The sequence below is a fragment of the Manis javanica genome, chromosome 14 (genome assembly GCF_040802235.1).
Source record: "Manis javanica isolate MJ-LG chromosome 14, MJ_LKY, whole genome shotgun sequence".
NCBI lineage: Eukaryota > Metazoa > Chordata > Mammalia > Pholidota > Manidae > Manis > Manis javanica.
This window is the reverse complement of record NC_133169.1, coordinates 5,652,039-5,672,402: the sequence shown is the minus strand read 5'-3', so window position 1 is coordinate 5,672,402 and position 20,364 is coordinate 5,652,039. Positions and strand designations below refer to the sequence as shown.

Genomic DNA, 20,364 nt, shown 5'->3' with positions numbered 1-20,364 from the left:
TCTAAAATGGGGAAATCGTACCTACTTAGATTATAGTTACTACTCTGGGGCCTAACAGTTACCCCTGTTTTTATGATTTTCAAACTCTGATAAGGTATCATGAATGCCATGGAGAAAACAAGGAGGACAGTTCTGGTTGTAGGCAAGGAAGGAGGAGAGAAAATGTCTCAGGTGTTTAGGTCAGCTTCCTATCAAAGGTGAAAATTACGGAAATACCAAATGTGCTTTTAAACTTTTTAATTAAAATAGAAAGTTGCTACTGTCTCTGGGCTATCTATACTTATTTACTAATTAAGATAGATTGTAGGATCAGGACTGGGCACAATTCTGATTTTATACTGGATTTATTTAGAATATTTCTCTAAGTCCTCGATGTACTAGGAGTTTAGCTTTAGGAAAGCCTAATATGTCAAAAACACATAAAACACACAATTAGTAAATTGGAGAAACACATTACCTAAGGATATAAAAAAATGATGGTCAGTACTGGCCACCATTGCCTCCTCTGGCTTGGCATGTAATTGTGGACAGTGGCCAGCTTCGTTCACAAAATTTCTAAGAATTTTAATGAAAGTATGAATTTCAGAAAAGAATGAAACCCACCAAGAGTTGCCGTATCTCATCTGACATCAGCAGCTTTTCTAGCTTCTCCGAGACCCAGTCTCCATGCAGCCTCTTCCCGCGAGCCGCTTTGCCTTGTGGCTAAGACTCTCCACCTTAGAGTGATGGGATGGCTCTCAGACATGGTGTGTGGCAAGGTTTTAGTGTCTTTTTTTTTTTTAATGCAAACTGAGAGCCTCTTTTAATGACATTTACAGTTTCATTTGTTTGCATTTGGATCTTAAATCCATCTTGAATTTATTTATTTATTTTTATACCCACACCCCCATCTTGAATGTATTTTGATTCAAAGAATAATATTTTTATTTAAGCATTATGTTTGGTTATTACTTATTGCCAAATATTCAGCTGTTGAAAACTGATAGGCTTCCAGACAGCAAAAGTAAATCAGCAACAAAAAGACCTTGAATTTCACATCCTCCTGAGCTGCTGTAGATGGCTTATTGGAAAAAGAAGGCATTTTAATAAATTTTATTGAAGTATAATTATATACCACAAAATGCACTAATTCTGTGAATTTTTTAACAAACTTATACATTCATGAAACTACCACCCCAATTAAGATATAGAACATTTCCATCACCCCACAACATCTATTGCCTTTCTGCAAGCACATCCCCTAAGCTCATTCAGGTGAGTCAGGTTTCAAACCCAGGTGTTCTGACTTCAGAGCCTGGCTTCTTAGCCATTACATTTACTGGCTGGTAGCTTCCTTAGTATATGTGATGCTCACTGATTATTTGTTATTGATTAATTTATAGGCTGGAGATAAGTTAGTAGCATCATCATTCATCTTGAAGTGTAGGTGTTGTCTTTTATTGTGTCTTTCTTGACTCCCATCTAATAAGTAGTGAAGTACTTGTAATCCATTTGGAATGTCTCTTGGTCTTTGCCTTCCAATGTTACCAGAAAAGAACTTAGTTCATTACAGTATATTATTCATTGTTGTTTGGTTGGATTGCATAAATTTAATTTTTTAGTAATAAAAATGTTTTTATTAACAAGTTAGTTATCCACGCATGCACGAGGATTCCTTGTTTTTGCCTTCTGCGGATGGCGCGACTCTTCGTTGTTACCTTTCTATGTGTAATAGAGGCTTTGTGATACAAGTGTTTTCTTTTCTAGGACTTTTCCAGATTTCGCAGAACAAAGTGGCAGTTCTTCTCCTCGCTGGTGGGCAGGGGACAAGACTCGGTGTTGCCTATCCTAAGGGGATGTATGATGTTGGTTTGCCATCCCGTAAGACGCTTTTTCAGATTCAAGCAGAACGTATCCTGAAGCTTCAGCAGTTGGCTGAAAAATACCACGGCGACAAATGCGTTATTCCCTGGTAAGATGCGTCTCATTGTGGGAGAGGGCCTGAACGTACACCGATGTACAATATTCAAAATAAATATGTACTGTACTCATAAGCAGACATATTTCCTGTTATTTACTATGTGTGTTAAAAGCGATATGTGTAACAGCTGGATAGGTGATCCAGGTACCTTAATGAGCACTATATGCCCTCCTCCGGCTTTTACCACTGCCGCCCCGCCAGCCCCTCAGTGTGAGTCCCCTGGGGCCTCCTTTGAGTCCAGAAACTTCATATGATTGTCTGTGTACAGGACTTCTGACTGAAAACAGCTTCCCTCTGAAATGTGAAGGCACTGCTCTGTTGTTTTCAGCATTGCTATTGAGAGGTCCATTGCCATTCTGATTCCTAATCTTTTTTTTTTTTTTTTCTTTGAAAGCATTGAGGGTCTCCTCTTATTGTTAGTGTTTGAAATTTCAGGACAACATGGTATGAGTATTTTCACCACTCTAGTACTCACCAGGTTCTGTCTGTCTATAAACTCGTATCTAGCCCTCCTGCACCCCCTTCCCACACCCCTCAGCTGAAACCTTCACTGATTTCTCTGCCATGGGCCACTCTTGGGTTCTTAGTTGCAGCCAGGATGCGGGGTTCTCAGGGTCTACCTCCACCTGTGTTTGTCTCCTAAGCATGGAGAGATTATGGGAAGTTACGCTCTGCTTTTTAGAAGTTTTTGATTTAGCTCTTTAATCTCTTTCCAAGAGCAGCTTTGGAAGTTAGCATGTTTTGAGTGGGAAACCAGCTGTGTGTTTGAGATCCCTCAAGTTCCTAACCTTGTTATTTCAGCCCATGTGACCAACAAAAGCCTAGCTGGTTTCTTTGTCCTTCTGCCCGGATTCCCTGTACTCAAAATCAGCTAATACACCCGGGAAAAGGCAGCTGCATTTCCTCAGCTCCCCTTTGAAAGATTTGTACTGTCTAGAATTTTAGTGCTAATCCGCGTTGCTTCTGTAGCTGATGCCTTTAAAATAAGCTTTTTGTAATTTTCCCAGCTTTGCTAGCTCTTCTCCACATGAGCATTGGTCTGCTGTGAACTGTTGATTTATTTTTTCATCTTGATTCCTTTGGTGATCTTTGAGAGACATCTGTGTTCTACACAGCTGACATTCTGCATAAAGTCCTGGCTTCCCACTGTTGTGCTGGATTTTCTTCTCCCAACTCTTGAAATTTCTGTTCTTTGCTTATGCAAGCAGATTAGCCACCTGTTTATCACCTTCTTCTATATTATGACCAAACCTTTTATATCCAGAGTTCAAAATTTCCGGATACTTTGTTAAACACATATCTACTGTGGTGGGAAATTATACTGTTTTCTTCACTCAGAACATACTGAGTGCCGCTTCTAGGGATATATCAGTAACCAAAACAGACAAACTCCTCATATGTAGTTAATATTCTACTAAGGACAAAGCTATTGTAGTCACTAATTGTGGTTTTAGGTAGAATTTTTTTTCTTTTTTGTCACAATAACATGTGTTGAATTTATGAGACAATAGAACATATAATTACAGTCTTAGGATTTTAAATGGAGGGTGAGCAGAACCAAGATCACTAGAATGTATTGTAGTTAACCCTTTTCTCCTTTTTTATTTAGTTTTTAATTTAGAATACCCTTTTCTACGAACTCCAAAATACTTACTTAAAACACCTATAGGGTCTCTGGCGCAGGAGTTATGTTTAATATTGTTACATAGATTTATTCCTTATGTAAGGAGTGGTGAAGTTACCAAGTTACCAGGAGGGGAGGGGCAGCTTATATACGGTACCCAGGAAAAGGATGAAGGGAGCTGAGACAATAAGCGGTGCTCGCGAAGATTTTCTTTAGCTTAGGAAACGGACAAGGCTTGATTTGGGCCTAATTCACATAGTGCTGTTGTTTAGAGGATCTGCTTGTCTCTCGCAAGGTATATAATGACCAGTGGCAGAACCATGGAATCTACAAAGGAATTCTTCACAAAGCACAAGTACTTTGGTTTAAAAAGAGAGAACGTGATCTTTTTCCAGCAGGGAATGCTGCCTGCTCTGAGTTTTGATGGGAAAATTATTTTGGAAGAGAAGAACAAAGTTTCTATGGCTCCAGGTTTGTAACCATGCTTGATAATGGTGACTAGAAGTGGTAGTAACATAAATCATTAAATTTTGATTTTCTTTTTTTTAATTTGGTGTTTTGGATGTTTAAACATTTAAAGTGTTCTGCGATTTTGCAATAATTAAAAAAATGAAAATGCCCATTGGTGAAGTGGATACACTTTTTGTGACACATTTTGTGAATGTCTGCCCTTGAGAGCAATTTGAGCAGCATTCAGAGTATTCTCTTTATTGAGTATTTTATAAACCACAGTCTTAATGCCTGCATTACTTATTAGAGGGAAAAATTGGAGACCATTTGCTATTTAGTAAATAAAAGGCTACATTACAGTTTATCTTATAGCATTAATTCTGAAACAATATTAGGATAATTACTTGTAGATATTAAATGACAAAGAGAAATAGTTTCAGTACGTTAAGTAAGAGAATGAGAAATACAAAACTGCAGATGCGATATTAGGGCCATGGCTTTGCACAGGTCTGGGTAGTAGTACATGCACAGCGTCCTTGTAATGGCAATCCTAGAATTGGGCAGCATCCTGCTGTGCAGCTACGTACAGTCACCCTGAGTATGATTCCAGCTATAAAAATAAATGTGTTCATATCTATGTGAATCTGTACTTGGAGGAAAGACTGAAAGGAAATAAACAGCATTAACAGTGGTGCTGTCCAGATGTAGGCTTTCATTCCATCTTAACTCTTTTTTTCCCTACTTAATTCTTTTTATTAATGGAAGAGTGTGCTATTCTTAGCTCTGTTCTGTGAAGTTGTCGAACCTTTTGTCATCATTTAAGCTTGGCTGAGGTTGATGGAAGAAGGACATTAAGGCCGCACTAGAAACAGATGGGGCAAGAAGAGGCGCTTACTTGCATTTAGTTTAGATCACCATGGACCTTCGTATCGGTCTGGTTTCTTAAATTTGGGATAAAATACCCATGTATTTTCATTTTTGAGATGGGGTGAAATTGTCAGTGTTGGGGCTGTAAATAGAGAGCTAACTTGAATCGTACAGTATTAATAAAACTAGAAATGCTATGAAATAATCATTGCTTGGTAAAGAGTTTTATATTTCATAATATATTTCAGGCTAAATTATTAAAAGGGCTGAGTTGAAAAGTGCAGTGTTCAATTTGCCTGGTCCTACATTAATAATATTATTCTCTGGACGCTTATGCCAAATTACCTTCAAAATCATGTAGTGTAACTTTGACACCTGAATCGTTCCTATGAATATTTACTTTTTTTTGCCCTGTAATGTAAAACTGTGGTTTCCACCTTTACCTTGGTTTGGAAGCATTAAATGATTTTGGGGTTACTTTTGTAATGGGTTTTATGTGTGCCACTAATGGGCTATTTTATTTCCCAGATGGAAATGGTGGTCTTTATCGGGCTCTTGCAGCCCAGAACATTGTGGAAGATATGGAGCAAAGAGGCATTTGGAGCATTCATGTCTATTGTGTTGACAACATATTAGTAAAAGTGGCAGACCCACGGTTCATTGGATTTTGCCTTCAGAAAGGAGCAGACTGTGGAGCAAAGGTAATGCCTTCCTTGCCCACAGTGAGGCTTTAAATGGTCTTTCTCTGTCTGTACATACATTCCAGGAGTCAGCCTAGATTTATTAGGGCGATTTAAATATTTTAGAACCATTCATCTCTCTAAACTCTCCCACACCCAATTTTTTTCTTAAATTGGCAACATTTAATTCTAGAAGTAGTGTTGTATGCTTGTGCATCTCAAATAAGAGGTTAAAACATGTGAGGATGATTTGTAAGTACCTAGGAAAGTGAATGATCACCACTAGGCCTGGGATGGATTCATTAATGTCAAGTTGTATTTGATCAGATTAACCCAGTTTCTTCCTATGACAGCTAAGGAGGGGAAATATGGTAGAAATAGCAGATTTAGACTTCAGCAAGGCATTTGACAAGGTATCTCATTATAGTCTTGTTAATGAAATGGAAACATGCAGACTGGGGGTAAGGGCAGTTAAGGGGATTGACTGCTTGCTTGAATGAGCACGGAATGATGTTAAGATAGAGTGAGATTTATAGTGCTGTATGTAAGATTGCCCCGGGCATAGTTCTTTTCAACATTTTTTTTGTTGCATAGGTGATGATATAGGAGACTTGCTTTTATTGTAGCAAACAAAACATGCAATATATCTAGGAGTAAAATAGAAAACATGAAATACCTAAAAAAGCACTTTGGAAGATTTAGAAATACTCAAAATTTATAAATTGAATTTTATAAAATGAATCTATAAGTCTAATCAAAGTTATAGAAGCTGAAGTCTTAAATTTACAATGTATAATTGTATACATATTTATATTATATAAATTGTATACTTTCAATGTATAATACTGAAATGTATAATATTATAATGTATAAGTATTCCTTTCCTGGATATCTATAAATAACAATTCTTATCAAATTAAAGTATAACAATCCTGATCAAAGTCCCAATGAGACTATTTTGGAGACATTTGACAAAATGATTGTAAAATGTAGAATAAACATGTAAAGATGGCTAGGAACATGTTGAAAAAAGATGATGATGAGGAAAGAAGGTTGGAGATAATTTGTCAGATATTAAAATGGGTGTAAATAACAAGTGAGTAAGAGTTATTAGTACCAAAACCAGAATAGAATGACAGATTTGTGGAACAGAATAGATCAGTCAAAAATAAATCCATGTATATATAAGAGCATACTGTGTGAAAATACGGCATTTCAAATCAGTGGGGGAAATGAATGAGATAACCGGTTTAAAGTGAAGTAAGAACTTAAAAGCTCATACCAAAATCAATTTCAAAATTACATATAAATAAATGTAAACATGATGGATTACAAAGTTAAATATAAAAAAACCCCATAAAGATGTTAGAAGAAAGTTTAGAATAATTTGTAATATTACAGGAAGGGAAGACTTTTCTGCCAGAAGCAAAAACCATCCATATAGTCTTTGGACAAAAACAAATTAGACTACATATAAATTTGAGACACCTTGTTTTAAAAAGAAGAGTTGCCATAAAAGGCATACCATATTCTTGTGGAGATTTTCTATTATAAAGTAGTCGTTTCTCTCAAAACGAATCTATAAATTTACTGCAAAGTCGGAGAACGTAAATTCTTAAATTTATTAGTACAAGTTTTGAGATATTAAGGTGGAAGATTAATAAGACTCCTCCTAATTCTGAAAACAAAGAATTGGTTCATTTATTTAAGACTTCTGTCTGTTCTAATACTCTATTACATAAAGTGTCTGTACCGTATTATAAATAATACTAAACTGTACATTGGACTTTAAATAGCTACTGAACTTTAAACAACAGAACTGCATTTCTGACTTTGTTCCACTTGGTGTCACTCTTTTTCCTAAAATTTGAATTTTACTGCACTAGCTTCAGAATCAATTGAAATTCTAGATGATCAGAGAGCATTGAACCTCAGAGATCATCTGGTCACCCCCTTTGTTCTCAGAAATGAGCACCCTGAGTTCCAGCACTAAATAAGTTCCAGGTGCAGGTCCTTCCTCACATGAATGGAGGCAGGATTAGAATTCATGTTCCACAGGTCCTAGTTTTAGTGTTGTATCACATTATAAAACCAGACTTTTAATAGATAAAGTGTGTTTTGCTGGCAGCTCAAAAACCTTTAAATTGATGAGTGTACTAATCACACAGAGATGCAAGTGTAACCAGTCCCTGTTCTCCTTTACCTGTGGGTTCTGTGGGCCACATCCTGCCTCAGCCTACCTGCTTCGCTTTGCCTGCCATATCATGTAGAGGTCATTCAGTGAATGGATAAGTATGTATTAAGATGAAACTCACTGGTACATGTTAAAAACTTTTAGAAATGTTGGGAACCATTTTTGTGCATCTGGCCTCCCACCATGTTTATTTTAATAAAAAAACCCCAAGGCACTAAATGTATTTTTAAAAACACCTAAATTAGGTAGCGATCATAGGAGGGTAGTAGACTTCTCTGCATACTTCTTTTAAAGGCTCCTATCTGGGTGAATTAAGTATTTTTTTTTTATGGAGTGAGGGCCTTGGGAAAGGACTTCTAAAAGTGGAAATGGTTTGCAAAAGTCAAAAGCTAAAAGGGTAGAAACCATTGTTAATTGAAGGTCATTTTGTAAAGCAGTTACAGGAGCTTTGAGGTTGAAGTGGTATTTTGAACTCAGGATTTAACTCACAGAAAACCAAGCAAACCTCTTAATTTTATACTGTGTATCTTTTCTGTATAATGTAAACTGATTTCCAACTTTATGCAATTCACAAATGCTTTCTTTTGTAATCTTGACTTCTATAATGGAGGTTCATAACTATCCAAAGTAAGCCTTTCACTGACATACTAACACTTGGGAAATGGAAAATGTGGATATGCTTATTTTTCCATAGCTTGTTGGGAATTAGGGGTATATAGAGGTGATAGGAAAATAAGCCTTGTCTGCATTTTTTTTTTTTAATGGGGACAAGAAGAATCTATTCAAAGTTATTTGTCTATTAAGGTAACTCACTGTAGAGTATATAAAGTGAGAGGTGGTGATGGTTTGATAGAGTAGAATTGTAAATAGGCCCATGATTAGTTTAAATTACTTTGCTGTATAATGTTTCCCTCCAGTTTAATCCACTTCTGTGGTAGATAGTTTCTTTTCAGTGAATACTGTGCTCTTTTCAGAGTGGCAAACAGGGAAACTACACAGCAGGCTTACGAGTCCAGTAGCCCTGCTTCACTGAGCTACACGCAGTGCCCAGCTGTTAATTGCTGCGTAAACGAAGTTCTCAGTAGTGACTTTAGTTGTCTAAGAGAGACAGCTAGAGTCCAGATTTAAGAAGCCAGTTGCCAAAGAAAAGTTTTAACTTTACTGATAAAATTTCATGTATTCTTAGAAGATATTTTTCAAATTAGGAACAGGTCTTTCAAAATAATCTGAAGTATGCTGAATTCTTAATTGAACAGCGCAAACAAAATACTATCTTCAGATATTTCTTACTGCCTGGTGCTTCTGCTGCGTACACACCTCGTCTGCATCGGTCTTCTGTTAGTGCATTGAATACAGTTCTTTTATAATTTTCTTCTAGACACTTGAAGTAGGTGGTGGTATTGGGATCAGGGTGGTGGAGTATCAGGATCACCTGTGAGGCTTTTAAAATTACTTACTCTTAACATTTTCCCTCTGATTTTGATACATACCTTTCACATAGCAACTCCACCAGCCTAGAGCCATCTATAGATTATAAATCACTGGTTTTCAAACGGTTTTTTAAACAAAGAATCTCTTACTTCAAAGTCCAGCATGCAAAACACATAAATATGGGTAAGTTTTCTGATTGAAGTTGGAGTGGGAGCCCAGTGACATGCTTGCTGTAACCAACTCCCTGAAAAATGGGATAATGCAAATGAAAGAAACCCTGGTTTCCAATGAAATAATGATTAGGGCAGTATAAAATGGGAGGCAAATGCCTTACTTATTTTGTCTTGTGAGTCCAGAAAAGTTTCATTTCATTTAGTCTTAAAGTGTTTGAGTGTGGCTAAGAAGAAATGAACTGCTAACAATAAAAGATATTTGAGGTGGATGTAGACTCATGTAATTATTTCCCAGTCCTCTGGGTTGTGTGTATGATGGAATTTCTACTCCACAGATTAATCAGGTGATAAATAGGAAGGAGGTACTTTACCTCAGTTCTAGTTGGAAAGTAGTCTGTCAAAGAATGTAAAGGAGAGGTGATTATCTAAAGTTAAAGATTTGTTTTGACTTAATACCTTTAAGACAATGTAAGCAAAATTGTAAATACGGCCTTTGAAAATGGGAAATCGCCAACAAGCATTTGATTACATTTCTTCCACTACTGTCGTTTTTCTTTGGTGTATAGGTGGTGGAGAAGACGAACCCTACAGAACCAGTTGGAGTTGTTTGCCGAGTGGATGGAGTGTATCAGGTGGTGGAATATAGTGAGATTTCTCTGGCAACAGCTCAAAAACGAAGCTCAGATGGACGACTGCTGTTCAATGCGGGAAACATTGCAAACCATTTCTTCACTGTACCATTTCTGAGAGAAGTTGTCAAGTATGGGCGAGATGGGGGGCTTTAAAAATTTTCATTTATTGTTAATCAGAAACTAAGTCACTTGAGAAGTAGGAAGACACCCCAAGTCCATATTCTACAGAATTCATCTTTCCTGAGCATCACTTTTATCAAATGGAAATTTATCTCCCATTGTAGTTTTTAGTAAGATATGGTGCAGATTCATAGGAGCCATTCCCTGGTGCATTAATTGGAGTCCAAAGCAGTTCTGCCTTCTCTTATCTTCCCCTCCCTTTAATGTGCTAGGTTCTGGTGAAGGAAAGAGTAAAAAGTGAAGCACCCTGTCTCCATCACAGCTGGAAACTTTGAAAAATAGATGTCTATCCTACATCTACTGAATCAGAATTTCTGGAGGTAGACGCAGGGCGACAGTATTTTTAAGAAGCTTCCCATACAATTTAATTTGGGTGGTTCCCAGACTAGCATTTAGGAAGTAGTGCATTAGAGAGTAAAGAAAAAAGACCTTAAGACCGGGATGGAAGTCAGCATGGGAATTTATTCAGGAAAAAATAAGAGCCATTCTATTCTACCGGATTTTTACATAAAGGACATTGTCACTATCTGATACTTTACTTGATAGCTTTTATTTTTATTTTTTACATTGAGGTATATATGATAAAAATACACAAATCTTAGTGTATAGTTTGGTGAATTTTGATGTGTGTATACACTCATGTAACCATGACCCAGATCAAGAACACTTGAAAGTTTTTAGACATTCAGGATGACTGGCTACTTTTAAAAGGGTTGCTCAGCTTTACTTTAGAATATTTACTCCAGTTCCAAAATATTTCCCATACCACTATGCTGTTTGTAGCTGTGTTATAAATTCATCCATAGTAATTATTAACTATTCATCCATAGTTACTATTACACATCTTTCCATCCCATACTTGAAGGGATCTCTGTTGGGAAAGCTGGGGCAAAGAGTAGGACATTTCACAAGAGACACAGAAGTTAAGGGAAAGACATCGGTGTGAGCTGTGTGTGTGTTGTGTATTATTTAATGTAGAGATAATAATTTGATTTTTTTTAACTTTAAATGAACAGGAAAATCTATGTAGTATTTAAACATGAACTTAGCAAATGCTCTTTATTTGGAAAATCTTAGTACTTGATGCATTTGCCCATGAGAATGATTATCAGATTTGGTGGCTAAGTTTGGAAAGTGATTGTCTTTTTTTTCCTACTTAGTGTTTATGAACCTCAGTTGCAGCACCATGTGGCTCAGAAGAAGATTCCATATGTGGATTCCCAGGGGCAGTTAATTAAGCCAGACAAACCAAATGGAATAAAGATGGAAAAATTTGTCTTTGACATCTTCCAGTTTGCAAAGTATGTTTTGAATAGTGTTAATTATGATTAAATATATGTCTTGAAATGCTGCTTTGTACTCTCTTAGATGGGACACTTTTCAGGAAACCTTTGATAGCATACATGTCAGGTATAGCATTTTGATGTGAAGTGTACAGTCTAGGTTGATTATCATTCTCTACTGTAACCATTGGTCAAACCATGGTTTGAGTTGCCTTTGAGTACATTTTTCTTTGTATCAATTAGTTTATTACCTGGATCACCTGAAAAATTGTTAAAGTCACCTATTTTGGCTGAGAGACTAAAAAGTTTGAGATAGAGAACTGGCCCATTTTATGTTTAGGATGTTTTACTGACCTATAAGTAAATGTTTCAGTGAACATGTTTGTAGATTATATGACTCCATCAGAGATTACATTTGATGTTGATATATTTGTCCTCGAATTTGATCAATATGAAAATGCAGAAGACAGATTAGCTGTATAAGATTAATCTTTCCATGTATATTTCTAAATCACCCTTTTTGCTTTTTTTCTGCAGAACAGATAATACTAGTATCTTTTTTGCATTAAGATTTCTAATCTTTCTGATTTAAGATGAAGTGTTTTATAATTGGGGGTGGATGTAATTTCCCATTTGACACTGAAGAAGAGAATTCCAACTTTATTCCTGGGATGAGCATTATTTCAGCATTCATTCGAAATTAGATAAAAAGAGCCTATTACTAAGACCAGAGGCTTAGCTATATAGAGTGGAGTCAGAAGCTCCGTGCGTGGTTTTATTCCGTAATAAAGCAGTGCATGTATCATTTCACTCTAGGAAGTTCGTGGTGTATGAAGTATTACGGGAAGACGAATTTTCCCCACTGAAGAATGCAGACAGTCAGAACGGGAAGGACAACCCTACCACTGCCCGGCACGCCTTGCTGTCCCTGCATCACTGCTGGGTCCTCAATGCGGGGGGCCACTTCATAGATGAAAATGGCTCTCGCCTCCCAGCAATTCCCCGGTAAGCTGATGTCTCCTCCTGTGTGTGACCACCTCCTAGACTTTGCCTCTTGGACCTCTCTCTGTGTATTCCTAGATCTTTTTAACAAAGCCAAGTATTGATGTGGGCAGTTCCTGATGTGGAATAACGACATCACAGAGAGAATGTAATGGCACTTTGGTCTGTGTGTGTTAATTTTAGATAGCTTTATTTCTTCTTGAAGGGGAGTCTCTTCTCAATCTCCTGTTGTTTTGGCTACATCTCCACCATGTCAGTGAAACGACTCCGACTGAATAGTGGTCAGGAGGTATACTTTGGGTGTGCCACATGGTAAAGTCCATCAGCAGCACACTGTCCCGCAGGGCACGAGGGTTTGGGCGGTGCTGCCGTGTGTCTGTTCTCACCATGGGGACCGTCTGTGAGACACCCCGTCCCCCAGAAGACCCACTAGCCCCATGCCGTCTCCGGGACGTGGGCCCGCCCTGTCCTTACCATGGCCCTTTCAGGGCACTGAGGGAGGTGCCAGGAAGGGAGGTGAATGCCACTGACAGTCACTGATACTCAAACTAGAAATGTTTTGGGATGTTAGAAGTTTAAAAAAATATGTATTTGTAGCTATTTAAAATCTGATATAATGTGCTTTTAAGCTAAATCTTGTATTTATCATAAAACTTTCATTGGCACCCAGAATTTTCCCCTTCTCAATCATTCAGTGGTTCTATACTTCTGTAAAAAATGTTCTGCCATGTAATTTATATTCTTAAGAGATTAAATGGTGAGCTGCATGCACAAAAGTGCTAGACCGCCTTGATAAATGTTAGAACATCGGGTACTGAGCTTACTGGTCCATAACTGTGTGTTCATGAGAGGGAGGAGTGGCGAGCTGTCTCCCAGTTCAAGGCTACTTTCAGGTTGTGTCTTGGTACCAAGCTTGCTCTGTGGCATGTCAGATTGTCCTCATGCTTTATTTTTGGTCATTTTTTTTACCCCCTCAGATCTCCTTTGTGAAGTCTATAACTTACTATAAATACATGCTTTTCAGTCAAGTATGTTTTGCAATTCCCGGTCATTGTTATTGTTGATTTGTTTCCATTTCCATTAATGTTTATTTATTCCTACATAGCAGTGCTACAGATGGGAAGTCAGAGACCATCACAGCTGATGTCAATCACAAGTAAATATACCAGCCCGCCTGTAGTGCATGGTGATGGGCTGTGCTTCCCTCCATACTAACTGGTGCTGTGGTGTAGTGCGGTGCCTTGTGGTGATCTGGGGGCTGGTGGGAGCTTTGGTTGGGGTGTACTGCTTATTTGGTGGCAGGATCTGGATGACACTAACTCAGGACTTCAATGCATGCTGGAAATGGGGAGCATGCTTTACTAAAGAATCTGACCATAGGTGTTTAGCCTGCAGTGACAAATTTCCAAGTAATAGCTAAGATCTAGAGTAAGTTACAGCAAGGGAGAAGAAATTTGGATTCCAGCTTACCCCTTTTACCATAAGCATAAACTAGATAAAAATAACCTTCTGAAGATGTGTCTTACTGAACTGGATATATGTTCTCAGTACAAAGGCCAACTACTCCTGACATATTTGATGGCTCTAAGGGTGGAGAAAACTGTTCTTTTGATGTATTCCCTTACTAACAGCTCCCCACTGTGGTCTGTGTATGTTAATTGTAGATAGTTATTAACCTGCTCCTAAGGAAAGAATCTTTTTTGACTTAGTGGCAGGTAATTTTTAGCTAGACGTAGCACATATCCTCTCTTATGTGGGTACTGACAAAGTTTGGAAAACGTTTTTATAGCTAGAGACAACTTGATAATACTTGTTACACTTTAAAAGTTAATATGTTTAGTTTGAATTTTGAGTTTTTAAGGTAATTTGGGAAATGTGTACGAGGCAGAGGACCTAGATGTGAGTTATCTTGGGAGAAGAGAAGCAGTGGTGTCGATTTCGTCTGTGTTCTTCCTGTTTGTGCCACTCATCTTTGCCCTGTAGAGACGAGTCCCTGTGCATGTCAATTTCCGGGAGGCTGGTCTCTAGAGAAGCAAGCGGACTCACCGATCTGGCCGGTTTCTTGTAGGACTCATAGGTGGCTATTGATCCTCAGATCATGGGAACTGGAATGCAGAGTTCTTTGTCACTTTCTGGCTCATCCATCATTTTTAGTATGTGGAAGCAAGGTGCTCTTATAATTCAAGGAATAAATTTTTGTTCCTAAATTTCCTCCCCATTGAACCACAGCTTTTTAACCTAAACAAGTGAAATAGTTTCTTAGTTATGCAACTGAGAACAATATCCAGCTCTTTCAGCTAAGATACAAAAGGCTTTAAGCATTATTTAGTTTTTGTTTGGGTTCTTTCATTTAGTACTGTTTCCCTCATTTATCTCATTTTAGTCATTTGTAGAATAATTAAACTGAAATCACAGTTTGACCCCAAATGAGATCATGGACTTAGAAATAGTTCCTGCTGAAATTCTTAGCACTGGAGGATGTCCTCAGACAGTAGAAAAATATTACCCAAGAGTAAGAGATGAAAAGGAAGTTCTTTGTATAAAACGGAGAGGAAGCAACTTGAAAGAATGGAAAGAACTCAAAAAGAATGGAAGCAAGGATGCTGAGTTGACAAAACGATGTTATTTTTATTTTTTACCTTAATGCCTACTAAATGGTGTTACCTACAGTACTGTTACTGAGCTAGTTTGCCTATTAACTGAGATTTTGCATTCAGTGATGGTAGCTTCTGTCTTTCCTCCTGTGGGGCATCCAACTTGGTTTATTGAAGTTGACTTCCTTAGTTTCATGGGCTGTCTTTGTGGTACTAGAGGGGAAGTTATGTTCAGATCAGCTAGCTGTTCCTTGGGTTCAAAAGCACCTTCTGGTCCTGGCACACCAATTCCCTCAGGGGTTCAGGTAAGCGTGGGCTAAATACATTTTATCAGTGGAGTGGGTCATCATTTTTCCCTTTTTGTTGAATATGACACTAAGTTGCCTTAGAGGATCTGGGCCAGATCTTAAGCTCTTACGATGGAGCACACATCTCTTCAGATGTGTGTAGATTCTTTTAATTCAGTTTTTCTCCCAGTTAGTCTGTTATCTGTCCACCCTTAGTTCATTTACTCATTTAGCTGACAAGCATTTGTAGGCCTACTCACAGACCTATAGATGCCGTTAGTATTCCAGGTGCTGAGGTTACTTACAGAAGAGAAAGAAGTCATTTCTCATGGCCTCTGAGGAGGTCAAGATGCACATACGTGAAATTAAGAAACATTACCAGGGAGTATGTGCTTATGTGTTAAATGTGTGGTATAAATAATTACCCTGGAAGGCAGTGACTTAGCAGATGTCTAATAAATTTGTTTATTTATTTGTATAAATGAATGAGAAGCATCATTAAGTAATGCAGCTGTCAGGGAACATTGGGGCTTGCACTGAGTCTTGGAGGATGGGTATGATTTGGGTAGTCGAAGGGCCCATGGCTGAGAATGACTTGGAATAACCCCAAGTGGGTGCAGCTGGCCTGTTTGGAGTAGCAAGTAGAGGACAAGTAAGTGGGAGGAGGATATGGAGTGCCTTGAGTGCTAGCTGAGTGGTTATATTAGAGAAATACTGAGTGTGGCTGAACCCAGAAGACCTGTGGTCTCACTGACTCCGCTAGATTGTGTATTTGGTGAAATAAAGGAGAGCTATGGTTTGAGGCCACAAGAGACTAGATTTTGTGTGACCTGTGTTTTTATTGGTAAGATTCTTGAAATGGTAAAAAAAGACCTGGAGGCCTAATGACTTTAAACATATTAAAAACCCTACTTATTGACTTCTGTGTTAGATCACTTAGAAACCGAGGATTGCAAGTGGCTACAGATGTTAGACCATGATGCAGCGGAAGCAGATGGTCACCCTGGCCTGGCCTGCGCCTGGATGCATTCTGCCTTAGCTCTTTAAAGAGGGACGTTGGTGAAAGTAACAGAGAGGCACTTTGAAACATTGAACGAATCAGCTCAGCTAATCTAGGAAATTGGGCTGTATAGGAAAACACATACTGGGAAATAATGTAACTGACCTTTAAAGCAGTACTGTCCAGTAGAACTTCTGTAATGAAGGAAATATTCTATTCCTGTGCTGTCCAGTTTGGCAGTTATTAGCCATTCATGGCTAGTTTTAACAGAGTGAAAAAGTTGGCATCTCTGCCTTCATATTATAACTGTCTCTTTTGCTGCCATAGACTTTGGGTCAAAAAGCATCTGGTCAGCGCTGCAGCCCTGCATGCAGGCTTGCTGATCATCAAAAGGAATTTTGCTCGTGACTTAAGATTGATGTGACCAGCCCCTTACCTGAAAGTCCCCTCCCCTGAGGAGATAAAGAAGTTCGTATAAAAATGATGACTGGATTGTCAAGAACTTACAGGAGCGTCATGCCCAGACCCATGTCAACACAGTGCCTGGAGTCAGCTGACCACGGACAGGGCTTTCACAGTCTTCCTCAAACCCTAGCTGACCAGACACCTGAGATCGAGCGTCAGTTCCTGACCTCAAGCCCCTTGGTCACCCATGTTGCTTAATACGAAAGAAGCTTGAAATCAGCCCTGAGTCAAGATGGGACTTCAGGACCCAAGTCCACCATCTTCCCGGTCTGCTGGCTTTCCGAGTAGAGTCTCTTTCCTTGGCCAAACACCTTCTTGACTTACTGGCATGTTGTGTGGTGAATGGCACAAGCTTGGACTTGTTAACATATTGAGCCCTTAAAATGTGGTTATCCTGACCAAGGAACCAAGTTATAGAATTTTAGTTAAATAAAATTTTAATTAATGTCAGTTTAACCACATGTGGCCAGTGGCCACTGTATTGGACAGTGTGGTTTTAGTATGTTAACATTCACACCTGACTTGTAAGGTTGTGGCAAGGATTAAAATGAAATATGAAGGGTTCAAAGTACCTGGCAGGGGGCCTTGAACATAGTATATACTCAATAAATAATCTCTTCTTTATCAAACTAAAACCTGAAAATGATAAAAAATGACATGTGCATTAGGGGGTCTAAGTGTATGAATACTGGTGAAGTACTCTGAAGAACTGTGGACAGTTACTGGCAAATAGTGTCTTTTGCACTGTGACAATTTCATGTTAACGTGGGAGTTTAGTGATCAGGGTAGGATCCATTCTTTTTGCCTAACTAGGAGAATTTGGTTATCTGCAGGGTTCTCAGAGGAAAGTTATGGTCTGTGCTTTCACTGTGGCAAGTGACAGTGGAAGCAAAATCTTGAACACATCTGTTTTTTTCCCTAGCTTGAAGGATGCCAATGATGTACCAATCCAGTGTGAAATCTCTCCTCTTATCTCCTATGCTGGAGAAGTAAGTTTGCATTGCCTTTTCCCCTTTTCTTTTAGAAGTAGGACTCTGGTACTGCTCTGTGTTTAAGAAGGATTAGAGAAGACACAGAATTTCCTGACGGCCCTGCCCAGAGGAGCCAGTTCTGGGAATGAGCCAAGAAACTGCATTTGTTCTGAGTTCCTCTCTCAGAATTCCTTTGATGGCTTTGCGTCTGTCCTGTAAGTGGGTCAGTCGTCATGAACAGAAGGTTTAATGTTCAGTCCATTTCATCTATATGTTGAAATGCAATGCGCTTTTTAAATAATTAGCCTTGTTTTTTTTTCAGATAAATCATTTGGCTCTTTTTAATGCAATTCCTCCTAGTGGATCTATTTTGTTCATATACTTAGTACTCTCACTTTTAATATTAAAGGATTTAGCGGTTCCTCCTATTCTACTATGTAATATTTTTTCTGGAGATCCTTGTCAGGTCCTGCCAGAGACAGTCACCTTGCTATGGTTATAGGAAGAATAACTATCATCTTATTAGCTTTAGAAATTATGTACCTTTTTTTTGTCATTTGTTTTGTGCTTCCATAAGTGGGTCATTAGCCCAGTTTAAAAAGTGTATTAAATAGATTTTTTACTTTTAAATCTCAGCCTAACTTGTGTCATTTATGCTTTAAGTCCAGAATTACATGATAGTGCGCACCAATTTTCTGTGTTTTCGTTTCAATGCTTCTTTTAGGGAATAGAAAGTTACGTGGCAGATAAAGAGTTCCATGCACCTTTAATCATTGATGAGAATGGAGTCCATGAGCTGGTGAAGAACGGCTTATGAACCAGATGCCCAGTTCTACCACAGTAAGAATAGCTTTCATTTTTGATAGACCGACTGTGAACCTACAGGACCTCTCCAGGAATACTCAAATTTTGTCCACAGGGTTTCATTTTGCTTGTTGAACTCTTACTACCACAGATTCCCCAAGATCCAGATGACTGAACTTTCAGAAATCATTTTTGTGATTCTCAATTCATCAAACTTCTTATTTATATTTTTTAATTGTATAATTTTTTTTTCCAAGCCAAGGAAAACATTGGCCATCCAGGAAATTTCCTGCAGCTTAAATAGTCAGAGTGCCCAATATTACTTTCTTGGAACTGAAAGCATTTGTTTTCGAAGTTGTATATAGTAATAATATGTCATTATACATGTTGGAAGATTTCTATGCTACTAAAAGTTTGTTTTATTTTATCAAAAATTAAATTTTTTTAAGAAAATCGGATAGTAAAATAAACTTTTCTTGTCTGTGGAGTGTCATTTGTACCTTGAGGAATTTATTCTGTTGGGAAAATAAGAAACTTGGGAGAAACTTTGAGATGATGTAACAAACTGAATGGAGACTCCTGGGAGAGTCAGAGTCATCATTTTTCATGACTCTTAACCCTGGACTCTATTCTCCTGTCACTTGTTAATAATGGCTTTCAACCAGGGGTGGTTTTGCCCCCTCCAAGGGGGCATTTGGCAATGTCTGGGGACATTTTTGGTTGTCACAACTGAGGGGGTGGGATGGTGGTACTAGAAGCTAATAAAGAGATGAGAGGTGTTACTAGACACCCTGCAGTGTGCAGGGCAGCTTCCTGCCACAGGGAACTGTCCGGCCCCAGTGTTAATGCTGTCAGTGTGGAGCAGCCTTGTGTCGTTGGTTCATTCTCTTTTGCCCAAATCATTTCGTGGCGCTTAGGTGTTCCCAAGAATACGGTTCCTGCCGTTCTCCAGGCAAGTTCGTCACCACCATTCTACTTTTTTTTTTTTTCAACTGAAAGATTAAAAAAAGATACAAATTTGGGTCTTTATGGACCATGTATCATTGGTCATTAGGGTTCTCTAGTCTAAAATGCAGTTTGCATGAAGATATCGAGCTTCATAAATGCATTTTATATAGCCTGTCAGTATTGACCAAAAGCATAAAATTTAACATCTGGGTAAATGAAAAATTATAAAAGTTGCATGTAGAGAAGAGATCAGTAAATTTTATTTTCCACTGAAAAGTTGTCACAGGATGGAATGTCACAGGTGGGTCTTTTCTCTCTTGAAGTACAAATTTTAAGGGTCACTTTTAAAAAAGAATCTATGATATTTATATCTATCTAAATTCACTGGTTTTGTGCTTAAGGCTTACTAAATAGTATGTGTAGCATATTTTCTGTTTTATTTCAATAACAGCCCAATTTTGCTATTGTTATCCACTCCACTTCTCAAAAAGATTTGTGAGGCTTGAGTTCTCCATCAGAACAAGCTCCAAACGGATTTTGGGGACAGAACCGCCAAGTTTTTAGCACCTGAATAGTATGCTTCATTTCCTTTTTTCTGCCCATTTGCTGGTTATTTCCTATCTCCCTATCTTTAAGATCATACTAATAATGCCAGGGAAGGGCAGGCCTGGCAGCATGGGATTACTGTAGGGGTTTTCCTGGAGAGGAGCAATGGCTGGGGAGCCTTGGGTACCTGAAGGCAAAGAGCCTAGAGCCTCTGAGCCATGAAACTATAAGGTGGTAGCACTATGTGCCTTCATGAGCCCTTGTCAAATAATT

General features: G+C 38.3%; 1 protein-coding gene across 7 annotated transcripts in view; it reads left to right on the top strand.

Annotated features, from left to right (window-relative positions):
* UHMK1 (U2AF homology motif kinase 1) overlaps positions 1–19,084 on the top strand; it is an 88,655-nt gene extending 69,571 nt beyond the window's left edge. For 3 of the 7 annotated variants that reach the window (XM_073221781.1, XM_073221786.1, XM_073221787.1), the window contains 9 exons: positions 1,747–1,951; positions 3,880–4,055; positions 5,430–5,602; positions 9,946–10,139; positions 11,352–11,492; positions 12,291–12,479; positions 13,582–13,632; positions 17,745–17,811; positions 18,518–19,084. In XM_073221781.1, coding sequence (XP_073077882.1) covers positions 1,747–1,951; positions 3,880–4,055; positions 5,430–5,602; positions 9,946–10,139; positions 11,352–11,492; positions 12,291–12,479; positions 13,582–13,632; positions 17,745–17,811; positions 18,518–18,610 — 1,289 coding nt within the window. In that variant the 3' untranslated portion in view covers positions 18,611–19,084. Of the gene's footprint in view, positions 1–1,746; positions 1,952–3,879; positions 4,056–5,429; positions 5,603–9,945; positions 10,140–11,351; positions 11,493–12,290; positions 12,480–13,581; positions 13,633–16,684; positions 17,055–17,744; positions 17,812–18,517 lie in introns of those variants that run through there. The other 4 variants (XM_073221782.1, XM_073221783.1, XM_073221785.1 and 1 more) reach the window with 4 other exon arrangements.
* The last annotated feature ends 1,280 nt before the right edge of the window (positions 19,085–20,364 follow it).